The following is a 26,341-nucleotide window of genomic DNA, read 5'->3' as shown; positions in this document are numbered from 1 at the left end:
GTTTAGTGTCACCAAACCCAGTTTATTCTGGGGTGGGCACCTCCAAAAGGGTTCCACCAGCACTGAGCTAAGGGTCCACATCCTCAGTTACAATCTTTGCAGAATAAGAAAACACACAGGGTCCAAACATTACAGAAAGAGACTTAAAAGCATCACCTATCACCAACTCCGAGGCTGAGTTTTTCTACCCAGAGGAAAGATTATCTGCTTTAGTAGCAACAGAACTAAGCCGCCTGGCTGCAAAACCCCACTGAAGTCTGGGCACTGGAACTTGCACCTATGGCAATTAAGATCAGCACTGTACCTCCTGCCCTTACACCCTGTCAAGCACTTCACCGCCTGCCCGTGAAACACACACTGCCTGATTTCCAGCAGCAGTACAAATGCTGCACAGTAATGACTTCATGGCTTTTGCAATAAAGATAAAGCCTCTAAGTAAAAACATCCCATCCACAGCAAAGGACTTCAAATGGCTTTAAATTTGAACAGGGAAGACTTAGATTAGACATTAGGAAGAAATTCTTCACAGTGAGGGTGGGGAGGCCCTGGCACAGGTTGCCCAGGGAAGTTGTGGCTGCCCCATGCCTGGAGATGCTCAGGGACAGGTTGGATGGGGCTTTGAGCAGCCTGATCCAGTGGGAGGTGTCCCTGCCCATGGCAGGGGGTTGGAACTGGATGGGCTTTGAGGACCCTTCCAACCCAAACCATTTTATGATTCTATGATTTCAGTTCGTTCCTTGCTTTGGGCCCTCTGTTGGAAGCAGTGGACCGCAGAAATCCATATCCCTTAAGAAGGCTGTCCAATTATGCCCTAATGAAAGAGGCACAATGTCAGCATTATCTGAACAACAGCCACTCACGATCCAATTTTCCTTTGATCCTGCACAACCAACCTACTCAGTTTATCGGCTTTTAATAAAATGAATCTGCCCAGCAAAGCTGATATTGTCAGGCAGTGTTTCAGTTTCAGCATCTTCTTGTCATGGAGCTTCTGCAATCATCAAGTGTGGCTAAGACAGTATTTCAAAAGCCACCTGACGAGCAGCTGAAGTGACTTAGTTTGTTCAGCCTGAAGAAGAGGAGACTGAAGGGAGACGTCAATTGCAGCTTACTGCTTCCTCACAAGAGGAGAAGGAGCAGGCACTGAGCTCTTCTTTCTGATGACCAATGAAAGGATCTGAGGGAAGAGCAGGAAGATGTGCCAGGGGAGGGTTATGATGGATTACAGGTTCTTCCCCAGAGGGTGGTGGAACACTGAAACAGTTCCCTGGGAAGCAGTCATGGCACCAAGCCTGACAAAAATATTCCAGAAGCATTTGGCCAACGCCCTCAGACCCACGGTGTGAATGTTGGCATTGTCCTGTGCATAGACAGGAGCTGGACTCCACAATCCTTGTGGATCTCTTCCAACTCAGCACATTCTGTGAAATCACCTTTCATGGCAGCACAGACACACAAACTGCCCAAAAGGGCAGACCCAAGACATCTTAGAATTACAGGTATCTGTATGGAGCTGAGGAGTCATTCCCACACCTAAATGACCATGCTGCCACTTCCCCAGCAGCTATAAGAAAGCAGAACATTTCAAATAATGGATGAAAGTAATAATTTTGTCCCTTTTTTCCAGTTCTCTGCTGCTTGTTCAACTACAACTCCTGCCAGAGAAACTGGGCACAACAGAGGTCAGCAAAACATGGCATCAAGGACACCTGTGTTAAGCAATCCTGGGAATAAATTGTATGGTGTGGTGGTCAAAGAAAAAATAAGGCTAAGTCACAGATTAAAGAAAGATTTCACGAGTGTGGAGAGCCTGGAGAGCAGGGACAGGCATGAAGGTCTCAGCCTCCACTCCACACTCCAGCGTTTAGGCAGTACAGGCTGCTATGGCATCTCTGCTCTTGGGGTTTGCTCCACTCGAGTATCCCTACGTACGCTGCCGGCAGCACGGATGCTGGGTAGGTAACAGGGACAGCTGAGAGCCACAGAGGATGCTCTAACCCCGGAGGTTCAGGAGCTACTTCCACTGCTGCCCTCAGAGGCTGTGCTGCCCCTCAGGGAGGCAGAGTGAATGTCTTGGGAGCATTAAGAACTTCTTGCATCTTATTTTAATCCACTGTGTGTTTCCCACAACCTCTGATAATGGGGCCTCACTAAAGCACAGTAATTTTCTTTGTTCCACTTGAAGAAGCAAGAATAAATTAACTTTTTAAGGGTTGCCTTTCATCTACACCATGTGACAGCAGACTAGCTGGAGAACGTGATGCAGAGCTGCAATATTGAGGTTAAAGAACACCCAGAAGAGCTACAAGGAGCTCAGACTCACTGCACACTGTCCATTTCCCAATCCCACCTGAACACCAAAAAGGCATTCACAGGGTTGCAAACTGTTCACAACTGTTCAGCCCCCTAGCAGCGTGGTCAAAAAGCAACTCAGTCACACTGACTGTTGTAGCTGCCCATGCCTGGAGGTGTTCAAGGCCAGGCTGGATGGGGCTTTGAGCAGCCTGATCCAGTGGGAGGTGTCCCTGTCCACGGGAGGGGGTGGAACTGGAGGATCTTTAAGATCCCTTCCAACCCAAACCAGACTATGATTCTGACGAGCTCACCTCTCTTTAAATGCGAGAGTGGTGAAGCCCTGGTTTCCTGAGCCTCCCCAGCAGGACATGGGCAGTGTCCCTTCAGATAAAACACCTCCTGTTCTAAGGTAAGTGGTGATGGCCCTGCCCAACACAAGTAAATGCAGCAACTGCAAAGAGAAGTGTAAATTGTATCCTATTATTTCCCCACATCATTCCCCAAACACTCCCTTTTGAAGCCAATGTAACTTGCTCACAAATACTCCTTTGTTGAACCCTGGCTTTAAGACTTTGGAACAACTCAAGCTAGCTTTGAAAAGTTCTATTGGGAAAAAAAAAAAAACGAATGCAAAAAACCCAGCAAAGACCTCTGTGGGCTGTGAGTTTTACGGGAAGTGTAGATTTTCACAGTTATTCTAGACACCAAAAAGCATAAAAGCATTATTGCTATTACTGAATAACTTACGTGTGAAGTTCTCAATACCATTTCTCATCTGTTTCCACCTATTCAGGTTTATGATTTGCTGAATTCATTTAATACCCTTGTACAGCTCCATGTAAAATAATGCTAAATTACTACCAGCGGGCAACGCTTTCGTAATGAGTTTGAGGCTCGCCTGGATTTAAATCTAGGATATCGAGGAAGGCAAGTGAGATGGGACAGATGAGAAGCAAAGCAAGTATTTCCTATATGAAAAGCCTGATGCTGTTGCAATGCAAAAATAATCACTTTGCATTCCTGGCTTCTGCAGAGCTGCTCGCAGATAAGCCCTTGCCTGAACACTTGCTTCACACTTCTCTGCCTAACCAAAAGGATTTGCAAGCCACCAAAGAACAGACCCTGTCAGATTTAACAATTCAAAACCTTCAGTTTTCTTTTAATTTAATAAAACAGCATCCTTGCCTACAAACATTTACTGAACTGCTGGCTTGAACACTGAAAGATAAAAGTTAACCCTACATACAAGAATTTTTAAAGGTTATCTCCACAAGTAGGAGCAGAGAGATGTCGCCTTAAAATGTTACCGTACACACCTTTATGTTGCTCCACTGCAATGAGAATCTACCTGCAAGAGGAGAGGCAACAGGGATCTGCCTGTTCATGTGGTGAACACGGCTGTTTCCTTTTGTTTGCTTCCTTCTACGCGCTTAATATCACAGCTCGAGGGTGTGGGTACCCCCACTGCTGAGGCGGTGACCTTGGAGCAGAGCTGAGGACCTCAGCTCATGGCACTGTCACCACTTTGAGCTCAAGCATGGGAAAGTCAACACAAGTCAGAAGACCAAGAGCCTGTTAAAAATAACTCTTCATACCAGCTCTTTTCCTTCTTTGAGTATTTCTGTGTTGCATTTGAGTGAAAAGTTACACTAAACCCCTGCCCACAGACATTATTATTTAAAGCATGACAAATGAGGGGAATAACTCTGCACTGCAGCAATGCTTGAAGTTGAAGAGCAATGAATCAAAAGACTAAATACAGCTTTTGAAATAGCCTCTCCTGAGCCCAGAGAGTCTCAGAGTGCTGCATTTGTACATGGTGCCAATCCAGACAGTCTTCTCAAGTGGCAGCTCTCACAACCACTGCCCAAAAGTGATGCTATTGAGACCACCTAATAGACAAGTGGTAGTGATGCTGCCAATGTGCACACACACTTCTGAAGAGAGAGCAATCACATTGTTGTGGTTTGAGCTAAACAAAAATCAGTTTTCTGATTTCAGCTCTGTCTGGTCTCAGTACCTTCACTTTCTGAAAGATAACAGCATGTTTTTTTAGACAGCTTTTCTCTCTAGTAGTGATAATATGGGGATGCAGAAAGGCCAAAACACTTATTCCTATAGACACTAAAGCCATTCCAGAGCTGGTGGATGCTGCAAGTCAAAGAGGTGAAAAAGGTCACACCTGCAGGGAGGTGACCAATGATCACATTCCCTCACACAGACGTTGTTCTGGGTATAAACTTGAGAGATCATGAGGGGCTGTCTCTCCTCTGTGATGGCCAATGTCCAGTGAGAACCTCATCTGCCTGTTTGCCTCGATGCCACGTCCATGCATTCCTGAATCCAGTTCCTGAGCTCAGCTCCTTTCCAGCCTTGGACCCTTTCCCTTATGTCTGCTCTAAAGCATTTGTGGTGAAGGACAGTCACAAGGGGTGGGGACGTGATCTCAGATATTTCTATCTATTTTATTAAAGTTAATTTAGTTTTCCAACCTGCAAGTCTTTTTTCCTCTCATTTCCCTTTTCCTGGGGGTGGGAGGAAGGGAACTGGGAGCCCAACTGTTTGGTTTCGGCTGCCGAAATTGCCCAGGCCGGCACTAGGCCATGACACAAGCAAATTGTAAATCTAGGTTTTCCTTTATCTAATACATCATATCTAAATACGTATCTATATCTAATATATCTAATACATCAATTTAAGCAGAGAACAAGACAGACACGAAAAATTAATGAACTTCAAATGAAAGAAACTTCTTCGGGAGCTCCACATGCTCCAAAAAGCATTTCTGATCCAACGGACTGATTAAATCAAATCTCATTACTAAACCACTTTTGATGTACAAACAATTTAATCCATTCAGGGCAGCGAAAGGAGCAGCAGTTGCTGATACAAGCAGATGTCTGAGGCCTTTTATTTGTTCCCTGCAAACTGAAGCAGTAACTCCAGTAAAACAAGTGCCAAGCTTTGTACGTCACAGCTTGGAAAAAGGCTTACAATCCCACCTGAACCCAGCATGCTGCAAGTCAGGTCGCTGCTTGGCTGCCTCCTGGGGCAGCTCTGTGCTGTCCTGCCTGCCTACACATCAGCTCAAGACGAGTTTCCACTTCCATTCATCTTCTTCTGTCATCTCTACAGCTCTTCTCTCTGCAGCACAGCCTGGAAAACCAAGCAGCCTTCATCCCAGCTGGCCTCACCTTCCCCAGGCTCTGTAGGACTTCTCTGCCTCCTCCAGGTGCCTCCCCAAACACGTCCAATTCCCCACACGGACTGAGGACTTGTCTAAAACCACTACACTGGAACTGATGAAAAAAACTCCACACTAGGTTTAAAAAAGGATCTTTTCAGGCCAGAGATGTTAGGCACTTCTTAGCTTAGAAATAACCTGCTTCCCTCCCAAGTAGCCTTCTCCTAAAAAAAACATTCTCTCTCATATTTCCTTTCCTGTCCGACTCCTCTAAGCCCACACACAGTACTGCTACAGCATCTTATAGAAGTTCCATGGCAGGTCAAACACCGCTTCCACCTGGAATAAAGGCACTGAACAGAACGCCAGCTTTCTTTAATCATCCACAAAGGCCATCTCAGTTCTCCAACTCAAGCCTTCCACCCAAACACGAGGCAGCGGCTCACTCAGAGGGCTCTGGGTGATTTAAATGGCATGAACCGCTCCAGTTAGCAAACACAAAAGGGAGAGGAAGGCTGGAAAACGATTTCTTCTGTGCTCAAATACACCAGAGGGAAGAAAAGAGGAACAGCTCTAGCCTGTTCTTCTCCCAGGCCAAGGCAGTAGTGAATTGCCAAGCATGCAGGAGCGTTCCTGTAAAAGCCCTTACGTTTCTGACTGACTCCTTGATGTTCGTCCCCAAGGTTACTTCAGAGCAAGCAGATAATCTCCTATAAATTATTCCCAGGGGAATTATGTGATAGCTTCTTAATGAACTACACTACAGTGATTATGAACACTGAAGCGATCGCCCTCTGGAGACCAGTCTACTCAACTGATTAAAGTTGACACAAATTGCATATTCAGAAATCAACAATTTGGGGCAAACAAGCACAGTTTAATTAGAATTACTTACATACTGCGCTGTTTTACTGATTCACTCCTTAAAAACATCCCAGTAACAGCTACTGTATTTAAAACAAAGATTTAGCTTTCCCAGCAACCATTAAAGCGAGAAAGAAAGACTTTTTCAAGTCTTTTAGAAAGACATTGATTTGTGCAAGTATTTTCACCAGTCTGGGCATAGACAAAGGGGAAAAAAAATTACTCTTTACAAAAATCTCAACTTGAGCCAGCAACGCGCACTCAGCCCAGGAGGCCAACTGTGTCCTGGGCTGCATCAAAAGTGTGGCCAGCAGGGTGAGGGAGAGGATTCTGCCCCTCTGCTCTGCTCTCGTGAGACTCCACCTGGGAACCCTGTGTTCAGTTCTGGAATCCTCAACATAAGGAGGATGTGGAGCTGTTGGAATGTGCCCAGAGGAGGCCATGAAGATGATCCAAGGGCTGGAGCACCTCTGCTAGGAGGACAGGCTGAGGGAGTTGGGGTTGTTCACCCTGGTGAAGAGAAGGCTCTGGGGAGACGTTAGAGCAGCTTCCAGTACAGAAAGGGGCTCCAGGAAAGCTGGGGAGGGGCTTTTTAAGAGGGCATGGAGTGGTCAAGGGCTTTGAGGTTCCTTCCAACCAAAATCATTCTATGATTCTATGCCTGGGCATCAGCTCACTCAGGGTGTCCTGGTGTAGCTGCTCAGAATTAGAGCTCAGCTCTCTCCTTCCTTTCCACTGTGCCAAACTGCTCTGGGTGAGGGGCAGGCTTGGATGACAGGAACTACCATGCTCTTGGGAATGGCACAAGGAGGAGTAAAGTGGTGTAAACGTCTTAAGCAGGTAACAGTGCCAAGGTACAGACACAGCACTTGGAACACCACCCAGCTGGGTCAATTCCTGTACAACATCGGAGAAAAATGGGGAAGACACATTGCCTGAATAGGAATTCTTCTGCCCAAAGCAGCAACCTGCATGCCCTGAGCGATGTAACGGCACACATAACTGTGACTGCAACTGCACATGGGGCCGTTTGTTCCTCCCTAGTGCTCAGAGGCTCTGCACTGGTCTGCACCAGGAGAAAGCAGGTGAGTCCATCTCCCCTTGCGACCACACACACAAGGTCTTGGGTGCTCTGTTCTGCAGCCTCGGTGATCGTGACCAAGAAGACGTCAGATGTCAAATTCATGTAAGATCAAGAATCACCTTGCCAGGCTATGCTTGACTTCCCAGTGACTTCTCCTGCACGGTAAAAGCTGACTTTTGTGCCCTTTGCCACTGCCATGAAGCCCTCCCTTTTCTTCTTCTGATGACCTTCTCCCTACCTCACCAGTACAGGGGGCAAACACAGTCCACTCAGGAAGGCAGCTTTGACAATCACATGCTTTGACATCTCTACAGACAGTATAAAGATCTGTTCCAAACAGGACTTGAATAAATCAACAGCAGAACAACATTACCATAACATTGCTGAGGGAAAATGGTACCAGCAGCACGAATTAATGAGAAGCACACGGAACATGCAGGTTTACTTTTTCCTTTCATCCTGAAGCCAGTGACAGCTACTGTCTCTTTAAAACACTCCTCTGCACTAATTACATATAATTTCGACAGCAGGACACCCATTTTCATTAAGAATGAAGGTTTTGTGCTTATAATGAAGCTTTTTTAAAACCACTCGGGTTTATGCCTAAACTGGAAAAATCAGGTCAAGACCACCTGATTTGTTTTTCCAAGAGATTTTAGTTTGACACTTGTATGATTTGAAATAAAGTAATTTTCTTGTCTAAAGACAGCAGAATCAAAGCAACAAACAATAAGGTGTATTTTTCCATTTAGGATTAAATGCTAATTAAATAAGAAGCCTCCCATGCAGACAGTCCAAGGAGCAACACTTTATCGTAAACAAGTTTATTCCTTTGAGATGAGATTATCTAATAACACTGACAGATATTCCTTAACCTGGCACCTGAAGTTACAGAAAGGAATTACTGAAAAAAAACTGTTTTCCCGTAGGTGCGTATAAAAAGCTGCCTGCATATCTACAGTCTAAGACTATCCTGATGTTTTCATTCCCACTCCTGTCTCTCCTAACAGCAGTAAAACAAAAATGACAAAAAACACCTCTGTAAAATCTCTCAATGAAGAACTGGAATGCATCTACACCATACTAATAAAGATTTTACAGAAAACAGTTCTCTGAAACCCACAGTAGCTCCATCAAAGCAGGGACACAAAAACAAGAACCAAATATTCCCTTTGAACATCCCTCCTACTGAATCCAGGGTTCAGTTTTGGGCTCCTCACTCCAAGGACATTGAGGGGCTGAAGCGTGTCTGGAGGAGCGGAATGGAGCTGGAGAACAAGGGTTGTGAGGGGCAGCTGAGGGACCTAGAGCTGTTTATCCTGGAGAAAAGGAGGCTGAGGGGAGACCTTATCACTGTTTACAACTTCCTGAAAGGAGGTTGTAGTGAGGTGGGTGCTGGTCTCTTCTCCCAGGTGACACGCGGTAAGAGGAGAGGAAATGGCCTCAAGTTGCACCAGGGCAGCTTCAGATTAGACAACAGGAAAAATATCTTTACTGAAAGGGTTCTCAGGCAGTGGCAGAGGCTGCCCAGGGAGGTGGTGGAGTCCCCATGAAACACCTGGAGGTGTTTCGAAGACAAGGTAAATCAGGTGCTCAGGGATCTGGTTTAGTAATGGACAGGTATGCTTGGACTTGATGATCCCAAAGGTCTTTTCCAAACAAGCGATTCTATGAATCTAAAATGCTGGTTTCAACATTACTTTGCTCTGGGCTCCAGATACAGAGTTGCATAAGTGCGTTTTGATTATTTTTATGGTTCATAAATCAGGCATCAACCAAATTCCAGTTATAGTTTGTTAAGAGATAATTGCAGGAGGAACAGCTTGACTTGTAGAATCAATTAGGCAATTGCAATAGGCAGATCACTTCTTCCTTTATTTTTTAAAATCAATCACCCGAGATAAATCTATAGCAAAGTGCAAACAAGCATTTGAGAGAAAGCCAATGCACAGCAGGGAGGCCTATCTTAACCGGGTAGATGATACTGGTGGCCAACAACATACAAGGTAATGCATGCCGAGGACCAACAGGAGCTATTAAAGCGCACTTGAGTTTGACATAGGAATTATTGAGAGGGAAGAAACAGTTTATCAGAGTAACAGCAACAGTGTTATTTCACGCTGGGTATTTAAAAGCTGGTATTTCTGATGACACAAATGATAGAACGGTTTGGGTTGGAAGGGACCTCAAAGCCCATCCAGTTCCAACCCCTTGCCATGGGCAGGGACACCTCCCACTGGATCAGGCTGCTTAAAGCCCCATCCAACCTGGCCTGGAACCCCTCCAGGGATGGCGCAGCCACCACTTCCCTGGGCAACCTGGGCCAGGGCCTCCCCACCCTCATCATGAAGAATTTCTGCCTCATGGAATTTAAACCATGTATTTACTTTCTTTTCCATTTCAGTCATCGAACCTAAAAGCAGGAGAAAAGCAAGTTCAGACGTTCTGAGCAGAGGCCCAGAATACCTGCGCAGCCCTCGGCTTTATGAATACAATGGATTAGAGAGGGAAGAAGTATGTGATAAAACGATGTGGGACATAACAGAATGGAGACGGAAAGGTAAATAAGCTCCTGTTGCTAACTCACAGACAGCTATAAAGAAGTAAAAGTTATACAAAGATCAGTTACAAAGCATCGCACCAGTTTTTACACAATCCACAGTCTGTGGACTAAACTGCTAACAGAAATATCTAAGCATTCAGCATTCACAAGGGTTTCCATGGAGTAAGAAACCGTTTACAATCAAGAGTGATTTAAAAGTGTATCTAGATCGTTTTAAAACATTAACCCAGGAATGATCTCTTTCAGGGTTAAAGCCCAACTTTCTTCATAACCCGATTAAAAAGGTATCTGACATAGGAATTCAGGAACAGCACTTTCTGTAGCGCCCTCACTAGAGCACAGGCTGCTGATCCCAACGGTCCACGGAAATGCATGCAGGAGCATAAAGAAGTAAAGTGGGAAAAAGATAATACTCAACACATAGTAATTTAAGAGAATTCAATCAGGGATGAGATGACATCGAGTGCAACAAAGTGCTAGACACCAAAACTGAGTCAGCTTCCCCCCTTCCATTAAGAATTCTTACTTTTAAAATACATTTTATCAGATAACTGTTAGAAAGTATTTAGATCTTCATTATTTCAGAAAGTTCAAAGGCATGATTTAAATGCCTCTCTAAGCTCCTACCCATCTGATACTAAAGAAAGTGCTAAAAAGGTCACAGCAGTTTATTTTGGAGGATTTTGAAGGGTTTTCCACATAAGAGCTCTGCTGCCACCACAAGGATAGAGAAGATGAGACACAATCCAAAACTTCTAAAAGGTTAAGCACACAACATGAACACAGACAGCAGCATAAGGCAGAGCTGGTTTGCACACGTGGCTTTCGAGGGGTTGTGTTCTCTGTCTGCATGGTTTTATTGACGCACTCGGAGTGGCTGCAGCAGTAATGCCTGATGATTTTGTCACAGAAATACAGAACACACCTATTATCATAGAATGATTTGGATTGGAAAAGACTTTAAAGCCCACCCAGTTCCACCCCTGTTCTATGGGCAGGGACACCTCCCACCAGACCAGGTTGCTCAAAGCCTCATCCAATCTGGCCATTCTCAAATCAAATGTCTTAGCCATGCTTTAATGTTTTATTGGACAAATTTGGGTGCTACTCCTCCAGAAAATCAGGCTGCCTTCTACCCAGCTGAATCTTTCATTTTAACATCCACAAGGTTCCTGAACTTTTTTGTTTGGGGTCGTGGAGGTTTCTTTTCCTGACTGAAGGTAAAAACGCCCTAAAATACTTCATAATATTCAGTAATTTGAGTCTTATGGTAGCTGAGACTCCAGGATGTTTAACCTATGAAATTAATGACATGCAACTAGCAAACCGATGCAAGAGTGAAATGGAAAAGACTAATACACATCTTCCTTATCCCTGAGAACAGGAAGTAAAGTACACATAATGTCAAAAGCTATTCCCACCCACAGCCCTAATATGCAATAAGATTTTAATCTCTATAAGAAAGATACCATGAGGAAAGCCAGGAGAGCAGATAAAAACATATATACATTCTTGTCCAGTTGCAATATTTGTTTACTAATTTTCCAACAGCTGAACCTTAAAACTTGTAGCCCTAAAGTGAATGAAATACGGGGATAAGCACAGAACCATTTAATTTAATTACCCAGTCAGTGTCTTGATTTAACCTAATACAAAAACAGAAACCCCAGAGGCAAACCAAAATCATACTAGCTGATGAAAAAAACAGGGAAAGGTGTTTAAAACCCACAAAACACCACACATGCTGGTTCTACTTTGCTTTGCAGAAAGTCAGATTCTCATGGAGACATTTTACAGATGAAGAAAGTCACAGATCTCATTCACAGCACCAAAACGGAAACCAAGTATTGGATAAAACTTGTTTTCAGCTTGTCTTTTGCAAAGAAACAAACACCTGCCCAAGTTCCCTTTACCTACCTAACGTAGCTAATGTTCTTTAACAAGCAGTTCTGTCAGGGTTCCTGTTAAAACAGATTACTGGTCCATGCTCTGCGAGACCCCTCTGGCAGCAAAGTCATGCAACAGCAAATGGACAATCAACCGCTTCCCACAGCAAGATAAGAGCTGTCACTGCACTGAAACATGTGTCCTTTGTGACCCTCTCCCAAAGCATCTTCCACGCAGGAACCACGACCAAGGTTGTTAACACTGGTTTTAAGCTACTGGAACTAGATGATGTTTAAGATCCCTTCCAACCCAAACTATTCTATGATTCTAACACTGCCCGGCTGGGGTGGGACTGACCGCTGATCCCAGCCTGCAATCCCAGTCGCAGCGGCACAAGCGCAGGGGCTAGCGTGCACTTACACTTTAGTGACTCGGGTGCAATGACACTTGAGGCAAGGTTAAAGGGAGGAGGCAGCTCCCTGCTGGAGTGACTAAAACAGCCACGAGTGCCCTGCTTTAAGCAATCCCCAAGTGCAGATGTGCTGCTCCCCCTCTTTTAACACCAGGGATGAAACAGAATCCAGGAGGTGCAGTAGCTACATGGATTCTGTTCCACACAGTGTTTCATTTCTCCCAAATGCAACATGCCTTTCACTTTTCCAAGCTCTCCCACTCAGAGGAACTTTGAGAAAGGAGAGGAAGATGGGATATTGATTCATCAGGAATGTTAAGACAATGGAAACCAGAAGGGTTATGGATTACTGTCAGTCCTGCTCACATCATGCTCTAGTATTTATTGCCTGGGTATAAAAGCAGACCAGTCTTACCGAGCATGGTTCCTCACCATCACCTGCAGCTGTACCACTCTACAGAACCTTTTATCAGTATTTGTACAGCTACACTAAATCCAACAAACTGATTCCTAGAGTCAGTTAGCATCATATTTGTTTCAGTATTGCCAAAAAGACTTGAAAGACAAAACCCTCAGTTGTTTCTAGAGCAAACCCCATTATCTGTCTCTTTCCAAGTCCATAAAAGTATTTTAAGAGATATATCTAGTTCGATGTATGTATCTAAAAGGAAATAGTACCTTTAATGTTCTAGTTGGAGCCCAGCCAGTGCCATCAATTGAATGTTCTCTCAATAAACTGGAAAAGAGACACACATATTATACAGTGCAACTTCGCGTTAAAACAGCCTTTGTCAGAATCTTCTTAGAAAACATTAAGCACTTAAGAAGTAATTGCAACACAAGCATCACAGACCTCTTGCTCTGTTATCCAGTACTGGGATTTTAAAGCACAAAGGTTAGTGTGCCTTCCTCGAATCACACTCGACATCATGTCAGTACAGATTCCCCACTCTGAACTCAATCCTTGTCAAGAAAACCCAGAATTCTTTTCACCAAGGGCAAAAACTGTGATAGAAACACACTTGACACAGTCTCAACATCAAACCTTTACTATCTCCTGAGCACAGACGTGCTCCAGTTCATAACATGTTTTTCTTTGGTGAAGAGACAGGCTCAGAGAATGACCCCTCACCAAATCTGCCCATTTCAACCCAAACAAGATTATTTTGGTGGCAAGAAAGCGGATTGCCACCCTCTTCTGTGAGAGGGCTTCAGCTTCTTAAAAGCAGGGATAGAAAAGTGAAACAGGCCTGTCTGCTCAGGAAGGTTCTGCAGCACGAGCAGCTGTGCCTCAAGCCGCTGGAGACAGGAAAAGCTGAGTGGCAGGGCCTTGCAGTCCCCTTCCAGCGGGTCAGCTGCACAGACTTATGCTGTAAGGCTTTACAGACAAACTCATCATCAGACATCTCCCACTCGGAAAGCATGAAGGAGACTGCTCTGTGCAAGAGAGATTGCTTACAGGGGGAAAAGGTCCTTATAAGCCATAATACACACTCTTCAGTTTTAATATAGATATATATAAATCTATTAATATAAATACATACGAATATACTGATATAAATACATAAGACAGACTTTCCACACATAAAGCATAGAAATTTTATATGACCTGCGTATTACACTACACATTAAGCGCAGTGATGCTGTTGACCTATCCATAAGTTGAAATAATTGAGGTGTAATCAGTTGGTCAAGCATTCCTGAACTTTCAGGTCGATGCATCAGAAGTTATTAGAGGTGAAAATACCGGAGACCAGAGCACAAGTGAGAAATGAGCTGAATCCTTGCTCGCATTTGAGGAAGGCAAAGTCATAATTTGAATGAGAAACAAAGAGTCTGGAAAACTTAATGTGCCAGTTCACAATCCATTAAGCAGAAATCTAGAACTGGAAACTTGTACAACAAAATAGCAAAGCACAAAAATTCATTGCCACCATCAGCTTCTGCTGCTGAAATGACAGGGTTAAAGTGAAATAGTCTTACACTATCAGGGATGACCAACTTTCAGGATGACGTGTATGAAGCCATTTTTAAGTTACAGTCGATGACTTGGACCATACAGTCTATACATAGTTATTTACTGAATGCGGCAAGGTTTTAAGTCAAGGAAATACGATACAACTAGCACTACTCCTTGCTCAATGTAGAGATGCTAGGAACAGGAGGATGACAATGAACAAGACTATTCCATCTTAACTCTGCTGCTAACGTGCCTTTAAAAAGATAAAATATGCCATTACCACTAGAGCTGCTCAAAACTAGTTTCAAGAACATTAAAAATAGAATCTTGTGGCTGCGATTGTTCACAGCACAAAAGTAAAAGCAAAAGTGTTGCTGAATAGGCAAGAGCCAGGATTTTCAACTTTTTGAGCAAATAACAGACTTTCTAGATTGCTTTGTCTGTTCATCGTAACATTTCACTACAGTTCTGCCCTCCACCTCTTCGCATACCTCACTGCAAACTTGAGAGGGAGGAATAAGTTAATACACACAAAATAAGGCATAAAAATATCCACTGATAGAGCTCAAAGTGCCTCAGTTTTTTGGCTAAGCTTCATTGACACCCGTCCAGCTTCCCAAAGCCTCAGAGCACTCTCGGCACAACTCCAGCTGGAGACATCATCAGCCAGGACATCAGAGGAGACACCATATCTCTTGTAGACCAGAAAAGCAACAAAGATACATACGTGTACCTTTCCGTGATATTTCTCCCATGCTGATGTAATTAATTTTTAGAGCAGCATCCACTTGCTTCCTACAGACTGGGAATCATCAATGGGATCACATTCAAGCATTGGCAGAGGCTGCCCAGGAACGTGGTTGAGTCCACATCCCTGGAGGTGTCTAAAGATGAGTAGATGGTGTACTTGGGGGACATAGTCTGTGGTGGACTTGGCAGAGCTAGATCAATGGTTGAACTTGATGACATTAAAGGTCTTTTCCAACAAAAAAATACAGATTCTATGATCACGCCCCTAATCAAAACCTTCTCCCAGCACAGGGTGTCTAGAGAAAATGCAACTCTTGCTCTTGACCTAGATATAACTGCCAGACAGCTTGGAGCTCTGGATAGGGATGGACTCTCAGCACATCATACACACAAACAGCAGAATGAACACCTAAATGAGCAGAAAGACATAAAACACACCAGGAAGCACTTTAGTGGATGCACAAGCACCTGCATGTAGCTTCTGCTCAAAGACCTGTCATTCTCAGATCCTGTTGTCACAGAGTGAGCAGCTGGGCTGCTAGGAAGTTCTCAAATAGCACCACCAGCAGAGATTCAATGCTTCAAGAGGTTGTCTTTGATGAGCTGCCAGAATCAGCACAAAAGCCACTGTTCTACCAGGGTTTCAGGACACCTGACAGGCAGAAAAACCTTAAGTGACAATTCTCAAATTGCCAGGACTTTGTTGTCTCAAACAGGAGTCCCAGAAAACTCATCTCGTCTTATTCAGATGGAACAAACCTTCAGAAGCTTCCCTTGTGATGCCCAAGAATGAATTTGCAAAAGAGAGGGGTAAACCAACTGTGCCATTTCTGCAGCATTTCAGCTGACTGAAGCTGGTGAGTGAGTGCCTTGGGGAAGAGGCAGAGAGCAACTTCACCAGGAAGGGGGAAGGACAGTAAAAGAGTTTCCATTTGCTCTGTCTTCAGCTATAGTAGGGTCTGAGAAAACACCAGGTTGGATGGGGCTTGGAGCAACCTGATCCAGTGGGACGTGTCCTTGCCCATGGCAGGGGGTGGAACTGGATGGGCTTTAAGGTCCTTTCTAACCAAAACCATTTTATGATTCTATGAAAATCCAAGCATGTCCTCGGGCACGGTGGGACTGGAATATATAACCGCTCCTTTACACCCAAGGAAACTTCCCAGAACCTGATTTCAAACCCTTATATCCAAGTTCCTATGAGAAGACTGCAAAATCACTATTTTTGAAGCTATAGTAACCAAAACAGCGACTAACATGACCGAGTCAGCTGTTCAGCTTTCCTTTTCACAAGTATCTTCTCATTCCATGAGTAATTCCTCCATGGAGAAAGGCTTTGAGGAGTTTCTTCTTTCCAAACACACAGCATCCTAAAGAGACCTTGCAAAAACATCTACTGAACTGGGAACAGCATGGCTCTAGCAAGCTTAAAACTTTCTGGCATGATTTACAGCTTAAATGACCAGGAATTACTGTAATGGGGAGACCAGTCCATCAGAAAAATCTGCTTTATATAAAGATCTCAGATGAATCAACATAAATCTCACATTAATGATGTCACATTAATCAACATAAAATGTCATTTCCAACAAAACTTCTGCCTTCCCTTTGCCAACAAAAAGTATCATTCAAGGGGAGTTTGAATTAAAAAGCTGTAAATCTCTTTCAGAATCCCTCCCTTACTGGCAGGGACGCATTAAAGGGGTTATTCTCTCACTCACCTCCCTGCTCAACCCAGTGTCGCCAGTGCAACCACTCTGGAGGCCAGGCTACAGACTGGATGCAGGGAGAAATCCGTGTGCAAAGTCTGTCTAAAGAGCTTTTTGTTCCCACACTGACACAGCTGAGGAGACTGACAACAGCACTGAGGAACAGAAATGAGAGACAAACTTAGATCAGCTTTTATAACTGGAGACATCATAACACTGAGCTACACCAAATGATAGAATTCAGCAGTCTCCAAACACTTCTCCTCCAGCAGCCTTTAATATTGTATCATGGAGCAACCAAACCCTAACAAACACCACCTCTTCCAGAAACAGTTACATCCAACACTGATCACCTCACCATGCAGCAGAAAAGCAGTGAAATTTTTGAGTAATTAAACAATTCTAAAAGCTTGTGCGGTCAAGAAGGAACAAACTACCTGAGGTGGAGCTTGCAGCAGTTGGGGGACGAAGAAAAATAGTCAGCGACATGCATTGGACATTGCTCTAAACACCTGGATAACTGGAGCCTGTAGTAAGCAAACACCTCTTCTCTGGGTATCTTGATGTCTTCTATTCACATGTGCAGTGGAAGCAAGATTCACAAGTACGCTCCACACCTAATTAATGTGGTCTAAAGTAACTGCAATCCATGAAGCACAAAGAAACAACACTTTTCCTGCCCAAAAGTGTCACCCTTGATCACAAGTTTAACCATTTGTTATGTTTTATTTCAGGGACGACTATCAAATCAATGCCTTACCACAGCATGAGGGATATGTAGTAAAAGACAGCTGGGAAAAATACTGATACAGATATTTTTTTTCTGCTTTTAAAAATAACTGAAGCTATTTTAAAATAGAGACCAATAAGTACTGATTGCAGGTACTACATAGTGTGTTCTCCATCATAACAGGCATAAAGGAATCTAAGCTATTTTAGTTTTTCCATCTAAATGGTAAGACAGCTCAAAGGTTCGATGCGTTAAAGGATCTGACAATCAAATAAAGTTCATGTTCCACTGCAGATGCTGAAAAAATGACTTAATTTCATTAGAATTACGATGTTCCGACACTACGTTCACGTTCCATAATTAAAGCCATTTAAAAGACAAGAAAAAGTGAAATACCCTCAAGAATGCGAGGCTTTATTTGACGTCAGAAGATGCTGCACTGTAGTCAGAGCTGAAACTCTTAGCCATCATTCGGTGTTTTGTACTTCTTGCTCCCTGGTTCTGAACAGTTCATCTATTCACTCCTTTCCTTGCACTACTTGACTCCAAGCATCTCACCTTTCTCCACTGTCTGAGCCACAGGGACTCTGGTGGAATTTAAACTATAAAAGTACAGTCCTCAAATCGCTCTGTCCTCTGCTCAGTGACCAGTCCAGCAGCAGTCCCAGGAGGCACTGAGACACTACAGGTCTGGCAAATGTGCGAAAAGCAGCAATTCCTATTTCCCAAACCCACCTTCCTGCATCACTGGCACACAGCTCCAAATAACTGGCCACAATCAGGTTTTTAGGGAGTCTCAGAGGATTTAGTATGTTTTCCAGTGATTTGAAACCCTCTGACCCCCAAAGCGAGGTAAAGCCAACAGACGCCAGCCCTTGCTGCGTGCTCCTGCTGGCACTGTCAAGCACGAGGACCACAGTGCAGCTGCCTCAGGCTGGTTTCTACCAACCTTCAATGATACGAGCCTCTACAAAGAGTGGAGACCACTATGTATAAAAGCCCTAGTATCAGCTGTTTAGCTGCCATCAGCTGAGCTTGACCTGTCCGTGAAGCGTGACAGATTGCCCCAGAGGGCAAAAACCTAGAGGAAAAATTAAACCTGCAAGAAAAACTTAGGGTTTTTAAAGCATTAATTTGCTACACATGGTGGTAACTGGTTTGGATTTTCAGACCAGCTTTCAATCTCACTTATACTCCCTACTTCTGCTTCACCTGCCTTTTTTTTATGTCCCATTAACTTGAAAAATGACAGTGGTGCTTCTCACTTGTGTTTATGTTTGGTTTCTGGCCAACTGCACTAGCAATTCATAATGAAACGCTGAAATTGCAGTATTTCAGAAACTGATTTTGAAGAGGAAACATTGGCTATGAAGCAAAATCACCCGAGACATAAGCTTTCAAAGCAAAGCCTTTGGGCTTCCTATCTTGATTTATGCTCCCCCAGCTCTGTTTCATTATAACTGGAACACGTCTTATAGTGGATATTAAATGTTAAAACAAACAAATGGCAAATATAAAATAGCTCCTCTCTAAGTTTAAGGAACACTTTTTTCCTTCCTTTTCGAAATATAAACAGGTTTTGAGCACTTAACACATTCAGGCATCAAACAAGCAAAGCCTTGAGCCCCCTCAGGGCCTGAGGACTACTCTTTTATGGAGGGAGAAACACAACCAAGTCTCATTTAGGTTGGAGTTTACATTTGTACCCCAAGCAGAACAAAATGTTAAGTCTGAACATGAAAAGCCTGGCTCTACATGGTCTCTATGGCAAAGCAAGAACAATACTTCCAATAACTATAAGTTCCTAAGGGTCACATCCCAATGATTTGCAGAATCTGTTGAAAGCAATGCTGGCATGAAAATAACATGCAATATTTTATCACAGACCTAAACCTTCAAGGTTAAAAAACACAGAATGCTGGTGCTACCTTAGGCAGATTTCTCCCGTCTCTGTAATGTTCGGATGCCAGATTCTTGTCAAGCACTTCACCTTTGGAGGCTGCCAGAAGAGAAAACAAATTACAGTGTTATCCCTTAAAATGAAACACTATCATTGTCACAAGTCATAGAATTGAAAAAGGCAAACATATTTCATATTTGTAGCCCAGGTTTGTATGATAGACACTGATAACATAACCTCCAGGAGTCCCACCAGCTTCCTCTTCCCACTTAGCTCCTCTCAGCTTTTTACAAAAGCTGGGCTAGTATTCAGCTTTTTCTTAGGAAAACATAACTTTAAAGAAAGCCAAGAAAACGTTCTCTCTTCTCCCATCTCCTTCAAGGGAAAGAAAACATTCCAAGTCATTCTGTTTCTTAATACTTAACCAGTAAGATAACAATTTAACCCAGAAAACTAATGTTTCACTCCAAGGCTTATCCAAGGCAGGGATATGTTAAGAACCAGCAGAGGATGCAATGACAGTGACTACCTCCCTGTTCACAACTGAGTAGCAAGTATCACAAGAAGCATCAAGAAGGTGCATCAAAGCCAAACTTAAGGCACTAACATAAAGAGCCACCAAACTTATTTTCAGGCACGATCACCAGGTCTCTGCATTCCATAGGGATTTTAAAATCACAGAATCATAGAATCATTTGTTTGGAGAAGATCTTTGAGGTCATCGAGTTCAACCATCCCTGAGCATCTCATCTTCCCATCTTTTAAAAGCCTCCAGGGATGGAGACTCCACCACTGCCCTGGACAGCCTCTTCCAGGGCCTCAGAATCCTTTCAGTGAAGGAATTTTTCCCTGATGTCCAACCTGAACCCACCCTGGTGCAAATTAGGGCCATTTCCTCTCATCCTATCACTTGTCACTTGGGAGAAGATACCAGCACCCACCTCGTTACAACCTCCTTTCAGAGAGTTGAAGGCAGTGATAAGGTGTCGCCTCAGACTCCTTTTCTGGGCTAAATAACCCCAGTTCTCTCAGCCTTCTCTCATAAGACTTTTTTCTCCAGCCCCTTCCCCAGCTCTGTTCCCCTCCTCTTGGACACACTTCAGCCCCTCGATGTCCTTCTTGTAGTGAGAAGCCCAAAATTGAATACAAGATTCGAGGTGCAGCAGTGCAGCCTCACTATTTAATAATCCAGATTCTTAAAATACAGTCTCATTTGTTCTGGTAAATAAAGTAAATAAAGAGTGGGTCATAAAAATCCTGGTAACTTAGCAACTGCACGTTGTTCCATCCGCACTCTCCAAATTACACTTTGCAGCTTTCAATCAAGCAGATGATTTCTTGTAGTAAGTCTATTGGAATCTATCAGCACAGACCGTTACCTTTCCTAACTTCAATTAAATCACTTGTTATGGATGTGGAGCTATGTTCCTCCATGAAGTCTCCAAGCCAAGAGACAAAACAGCTCCAACAGCTGTATTTGCATAGCAGCAGGATGTGTTTGCCCCATTACTTTGTTCTCAACTTCCCCATTATCTTTCTAGTGAAATACTCTTATAACTAAGACTCCTTGGAAAAAGAGATAAGAAAATACGTCTGCTACTGAGCTACCCATAACGGATCTGTCGGGCACTAAAAGAAGAAACATCTATTGTCACGATAAATCTGCCATGTATAATGTAGACATTGCCTTTTCTCCACTCTTATTTCAGGTTTGTCCAATCAAGGCACAACAAGTGAAAATTAAATGGCACACAGAAAACAGTCTCAAACTTTTTACCTTCAAACTTAAGACTGTTTCTAAGAGCCCAGCTTTTCATCAGCTGCACTTTCATGTTGTTTTGGAACACAGAATCATAGAAATGGTCCTCAAAGCCCATCCAGTTCCACTCCCCCTGCTGCAATAAGGTCTCCTCAGAGCCTTCTCCAAGCTGAACAACTCCAACTCTCTCAGCCTCTCTTCATAGAGGAGGTACTCCAAGCCTTTCAATCCCTCCTGGAAGTCAGCAACATAATAACAATAATATTGTTGTTGTAGTTATTGTGAGGGACATCATTATTATTATTGTTGTTGTTGTTATTCAGGTTCTATTCCTTAAAGCACCAGTCTTGTACCATCCATTATTTCACCAGCTCCATCTCAAGGTATAAAAGAAGGGAGTTTGTTTACTTGTTTCTTAAAATCAATTAATCCCTCGGTCACTGAATTAGTTTTGATGGGGTTTTTTGCCATCTCCCTTTGACCCCTATTTCTGGGCAGCCGGTCAACCACAAAAGCGGTGCTTGGGAAACAGATGCTGCAGACACAGAGGTCAGGCAGCTGCACTCAGTGCCAAAGGCATTTGCTGTGTCCTCTGTTAAATGTCTTGCTTGCTGTTTCACAGCTTCCTCTGATGTCTCACAGGCAGCAACGTTCCTGACAGGTTTTATAAGCACAAACACTAACAAACTTTTGTTTGCTTTACACAAAAGCTCATGAACGATTTCCTAACGAGCATAATCCTGTAAAATGGCACAGGACAGGTCTATCAATAGGTTTTAATCTCCAACACCATGGTAGTTTGAGGAGACATCAGAATTAACCAACCCTGCTCCAGCTTTCTTCTCGTGACCCTCTGCAACACCTGTACCAGTACCGACTGCTTTCTGTTCTGATACAACATCCCATCACGGTCAAACAGTCTGCAGGCTCTATCCTGTAAATCAGATATTGTTAAAGAACTCTTTCCTTCACATTGGAGTGGGGCGATGCAAATTACCGCTTGCGCTGTAGCCCAAACCCATCTGAACCATCCTAATGCCTCCAGTAACTGACTGAAAATAGGAGCCCTTTGCAGTTCTCAATCTCAGGTGCTTCTACAATTATCCATATCTCAAACAGCTTCAAAAGGTTCAGTTAGCCATGGATACAGCAGAAGAACCCATGTAACATTTTATTGCCATTCAGATAATCAGAATAAACATTTCCAATACTGAGTAGAGCAGCTCAGTGGTACAGGACTTAGATTATCACAGAATGGTTTCATTTGGAAAAGGCCTTTAAGATCACTGAGTCCAACCATTGATCCAGCCCTGCTAAGTCCCCCGCTAGACCACGTTCCCAATAACAACACCTACTCATCTTTTGAACGCTTCCAGGGATGGGGACTCAACACCTCCCTGGGCAGCCCCTGCCAGTGCTTGACAATCCCTTCAGTAAAGAAATTCCTCCTAATATCCAACCTACATCTCCCCCAGTGCATCTTGAGACCACAAAGCCCTAACCAGCTGCCTGCTCTGTTCACAAATAAGAGAGAGCGCTTGACAGTAGCACTTGCTTCAAAGCACCTATGCCGCAAAGCATCCCTCTCATATTTCAGGCTCTTGAGTCCTTGCATTAAGGAAGTTTTTAGCCCTGGCACTGAAAGTCAGAGTACATCCCAGTCAGTCACACCTAAAGCACGAGGATCCATTATTCCCTGTGTGCACAGATCCACTGCTTTCTGAATCAGCCTCCAGAGCATTACTCCTGGGCAGAGGACTATGCCATGGCTGCAGTTCACAGCACAGCCTTACAAGCTTTTCCTCTTTAATTATACTTACTCACGCTCTTCTGCAATGCCACCATCCTACACATCTGCTGCTTTTCCCAGCGCAGAAGCTGAATGCTTGCTTACAAGGAATGAAGGGCAAAGAAAGAATTCCCCAGAGGAGCAGCAAACACGCAGGGCTTTGGCAGCAGCCAAATTAAAGGATTTCATTACAGAAAATATATACTATAAATTATGCATTTTGTAGCTTTAAAAACAGATGTGCTTTTTTTTCTGTAGGCTAAAAGGATTAGTTAGAAAATAGATTTGTGCTCTGGGTCACGGCTACGATGACTTGCTGGCCTTGCCTGGTGTTTTCATTCCCACTACCAAAATGTTCAGCACTCCTGCTAGGAGCCTGATGTGGATGTGTGATATCCCAGCCTTGCTTATGGGCTGAAAGTGCACTGCCAGGTCTGAAGAGCTGTGGTAAAAACACTGCTCTCACAACTCAATCTGGACAGTCCAGGGACTGCCAGAGTAAGACCCTGGGTCTCCCCATTAAATTTATGGCTTCTGTACCCACCGGGCTAAACGAAGGCAAAACGATACCAAACAACTGACCTAAAAGGAATTTATTTGTACACGCATTCTTAGGAATAAGATTGGCATTGCCTGAAAGATCTGTGTGAAGGGAAATGGAGGAAAGGGTGCAAATGGAGGAAAGGATGTGAAGGGAAGGAAGTGCAAGGACACCACCTGGGCTCTGGCCCTTCTTCCTCCCAGGATGGCAAGCGCTGCTGCCAATGCCCTCTTCAAGAGTAATATTTTCAGTGTTTTGGTGGGTCTGCACAGTGCTTCTTCTAGGAAAGTCCTGGAACTGAGTTTGGGGGGGGCTTAGGGGAGCTTAGGTTCAAGGTACCATTCTGCCCCTGCTCTCCTTTCTGGCAAGCTCACAGCAGGACCTCTCCGTGTAACTGAGCTGCTGGCAAGTGTGGGTTAAGGTTGAAGGATTGAAAGACGCTGCCTCTCCTGCAGGAGAAAATAAGTGATTTAAGGCAGGAAAACAAGTGGTTTGAGGCAGCAAAAAGATTCAGTCTCTTACAACTGCCATCACTTGTTTCAGTCTTATTCTGCCTGGCAGAAAACAAACCACAGCCTCAGCATAACTGTCTCAATATTTGTGAATGTATAAATTTTCATTAATAACGTGACCACAGCCCAACATTCAACCCACAGCATTTTATTCTATATTGCACAAAGGCAAATCTTTTAACTTTTTTGTTGAATGACAGGTGCTCAGAATTGAAAAATCTCTAATTAACATCTGCTGCAAATTTTCTTCCAGTGCTGAGCAGGGAACCATAACCAACCACAAGATTTATTTAATTATAGCAATTGAGAATCAAAAAAACACAGAACGAAATTAACATTCAGCTCGCTCGTTAACGCAGAGGAAATAACTTTCCTGCAGCAGTGCTGTTTAGGTGAACACCTTGAACACAAACCTAAGAAAGTAGGACAAGTATATATTGTGTACGTATGTGCTATGTATTGTTGTTCCCCTGCACCCAGTTGCCACAGTGGTTACACTGCTGTTACCAAAGCTGACTAAAAAATTAGACAGTGTAGAACATGACAGGGTATCCATCCTTATACTGAAGGCTGCGTTTCTCAGGTATGCAATGGCACAATTCAGTCAAATCAGAACAACATTAAATCATCACTTTTGTCTTTACAACACAGGCTATGAGGACAGCTTGAAAGAGTTGGGGCTGTCCAGTCTGGAGAAGAGAAGGGTCCAAGGAGAACTTAGAAGAGCTTCCAGCACTAAAAGGGGCTACAGGAAAACTGGGGCGAGGCTTTTTATAAGAGCCTGGAGTGACAGGATGAGGGGGAATGGCTTTAAATTGGAAGAGGGAAGATTTAGATTAGACATTAGGAAGAAATTCTTCGTGATGAAGGTGCTGAGGCACCGCCCCAGGTTGCCCAGAGCAGTGGTGGCTGCCCCATCCCTGGAGGTGTTCAAGGTCAGGTTCGATGGGGCTTTGAGCAACCTGATCCAGTGGGAGGTGTGTCTGCCCATGGGGGGAGGGTGGAACTGGATGGGCTTTGAGGTCCCTTCCAACCCAAACCGTTCTGTGATTCTGATTCTGTCTTAGAGTACTACAGTAAGAAATTCTTTGGTGAGGTTGAGTGGTACTTAAAAAAAACAAAACCAAAACACCTGCAAACATTATTAGTTCATGTAGGTACTTGAGATAGAACGATACCAATAAAGACAGACAGGATCCTAAACACTTTAAAAAACAGCTTAAGCAGACAGTCAGTCCCTAAGCAGTATTACAGTGAAAGGAGAGCACAGTTATCAAAAAAAGGAGAGGGGAAATTCAGAGCTATTTCAGAAACGCTACAGCTCTCTGAGCACAAACTTCTTACAGGATACAGTGCCCATCCCATGTATTCATGGACTATAAATACAGGAATATTTCGTGAAGGCATCTTCTAGAATGCAAACCCAACTCCTCTGCTTTCAGAAACAGGATCTTTCAACTCTACTAGCAGTGTTAATGCACCATTCTCCAAGCTCTGTTTGGGAATCCAAGCTATTACACTCCAGACCACTGCACTTCTTTTGTATGTGTATGTAAACAATGCTGTGACTGCAACAGCTGCCAATACAAGATGCTGAATTTAGGCTTGGTGCATGTGAACACAAATGCCGGGACACATTTCTCTTGTAGCCCCCTTTAAACATTCTTTAGCCTCTCAGAGAGGGGAGCTCTGAACTACCAACACCAAAAGTAAGAAAACAAAAGAAGAAAGATTGGGAAAAAAAGATACAAAAGCAAGCAAAATTATCCAACATGTTCAAACTAAAAGAAAATGAGGCCTCCCTGCAGCAATTCACAGACCTAAATGCAAATATTGCAACTCAAATGCTCAAACGAGTTCAGCTTCCTTACATATCCGACTATGTAAGGAAGACTTCCTTACATATCCAACTATGCCAGACACAGACTGGCAAGGTATAATTCCTGAGAATCAGATGTGCGCCCCAATTGCTTTCCATTTTTGGAGTCACTCTTGTTCTTTTGACAGCTCAACTCTCAAAACAATGTCTGCAGGTATTTTTATTGTAATTGCACCTTCCCTTCTTCCTTGCAAGCTTCTGCAATTTCGGAAAAGTACAATAACGAAATACCACCATTTCTCATGCTTGAAAAGGCCAACCTGTCTGGAGCTTTCTGTTTATCTGCAATAGAATATCACAACCATTTGTAGGTCCTTTGAAAAGCTGTTTGCTTAAGAACCATCAAAATTTTATGTTTTAAAGATATTTATACTAAACCGTCTGCGAGACAACCAGCAGAACTGGAAGAACGTGCCAAGAGGCCTCTTGTCACTGTATCTGTGCTTCACATTCTCCACTGCATGCTCTCAAAATGGATTGAGCACCCAAGTCTGGTATCAGAACTACGAACACCAGTTTGAAG

The 26,341-nt window shown here is 43.6% G+C and overlaps 1 protein-coding gene across 3 annotated transcripts in view; it reads right to left on the bottom strand.

The window, feature by feature from the left end:
* The window catches only part of UBE2F (ubiquitin conjugating enzyme E2 F (putative)), an 84,043-nt gene that overhangs the window by 33,503 nt on the left and 24,199 nt on the right, over nucleotides 1–26,341 (bottom strand). For all 3 annotated transcript variants that reach the window (XM_054069977.1, XM_054069976.1, XM_009570128.2), the window contains 2 exons: nucleotides 19,367–19,437; nucleotides 12,968–13,025 (listed from right to left, as the gene is read on the bottom strand). In XM_054069977.1, the coding sequence (XP_053925952.1) occupies nucleotides 12,968–13,025; nucleotides 19,367–19,437 (129 nt within the window). The remainder of the gene's footprint in view (nucleotides 1–12,967; nucleotides 13,026–19,366; nucleotides 19,438–26,341) is intronic.

Source organism: Cuculus canorus, chromosome 6, assembly GCF_017976375.1.
Source record: "Cuculus canorus isolate bCucCan1 chromosome 6, bCucCan1.pri, whole genome shotgun sequence".
Taxonomy (NCBI): domain Eukaryota; kingdom Metazoa; phylum Chordata; class Aves; order Cuculiformes; family Cuculidae; genus Cuculus; species Cuculus canorus.
This window is presented reverse-complemented; position numbering and strand designations above follow the sequence as displayed.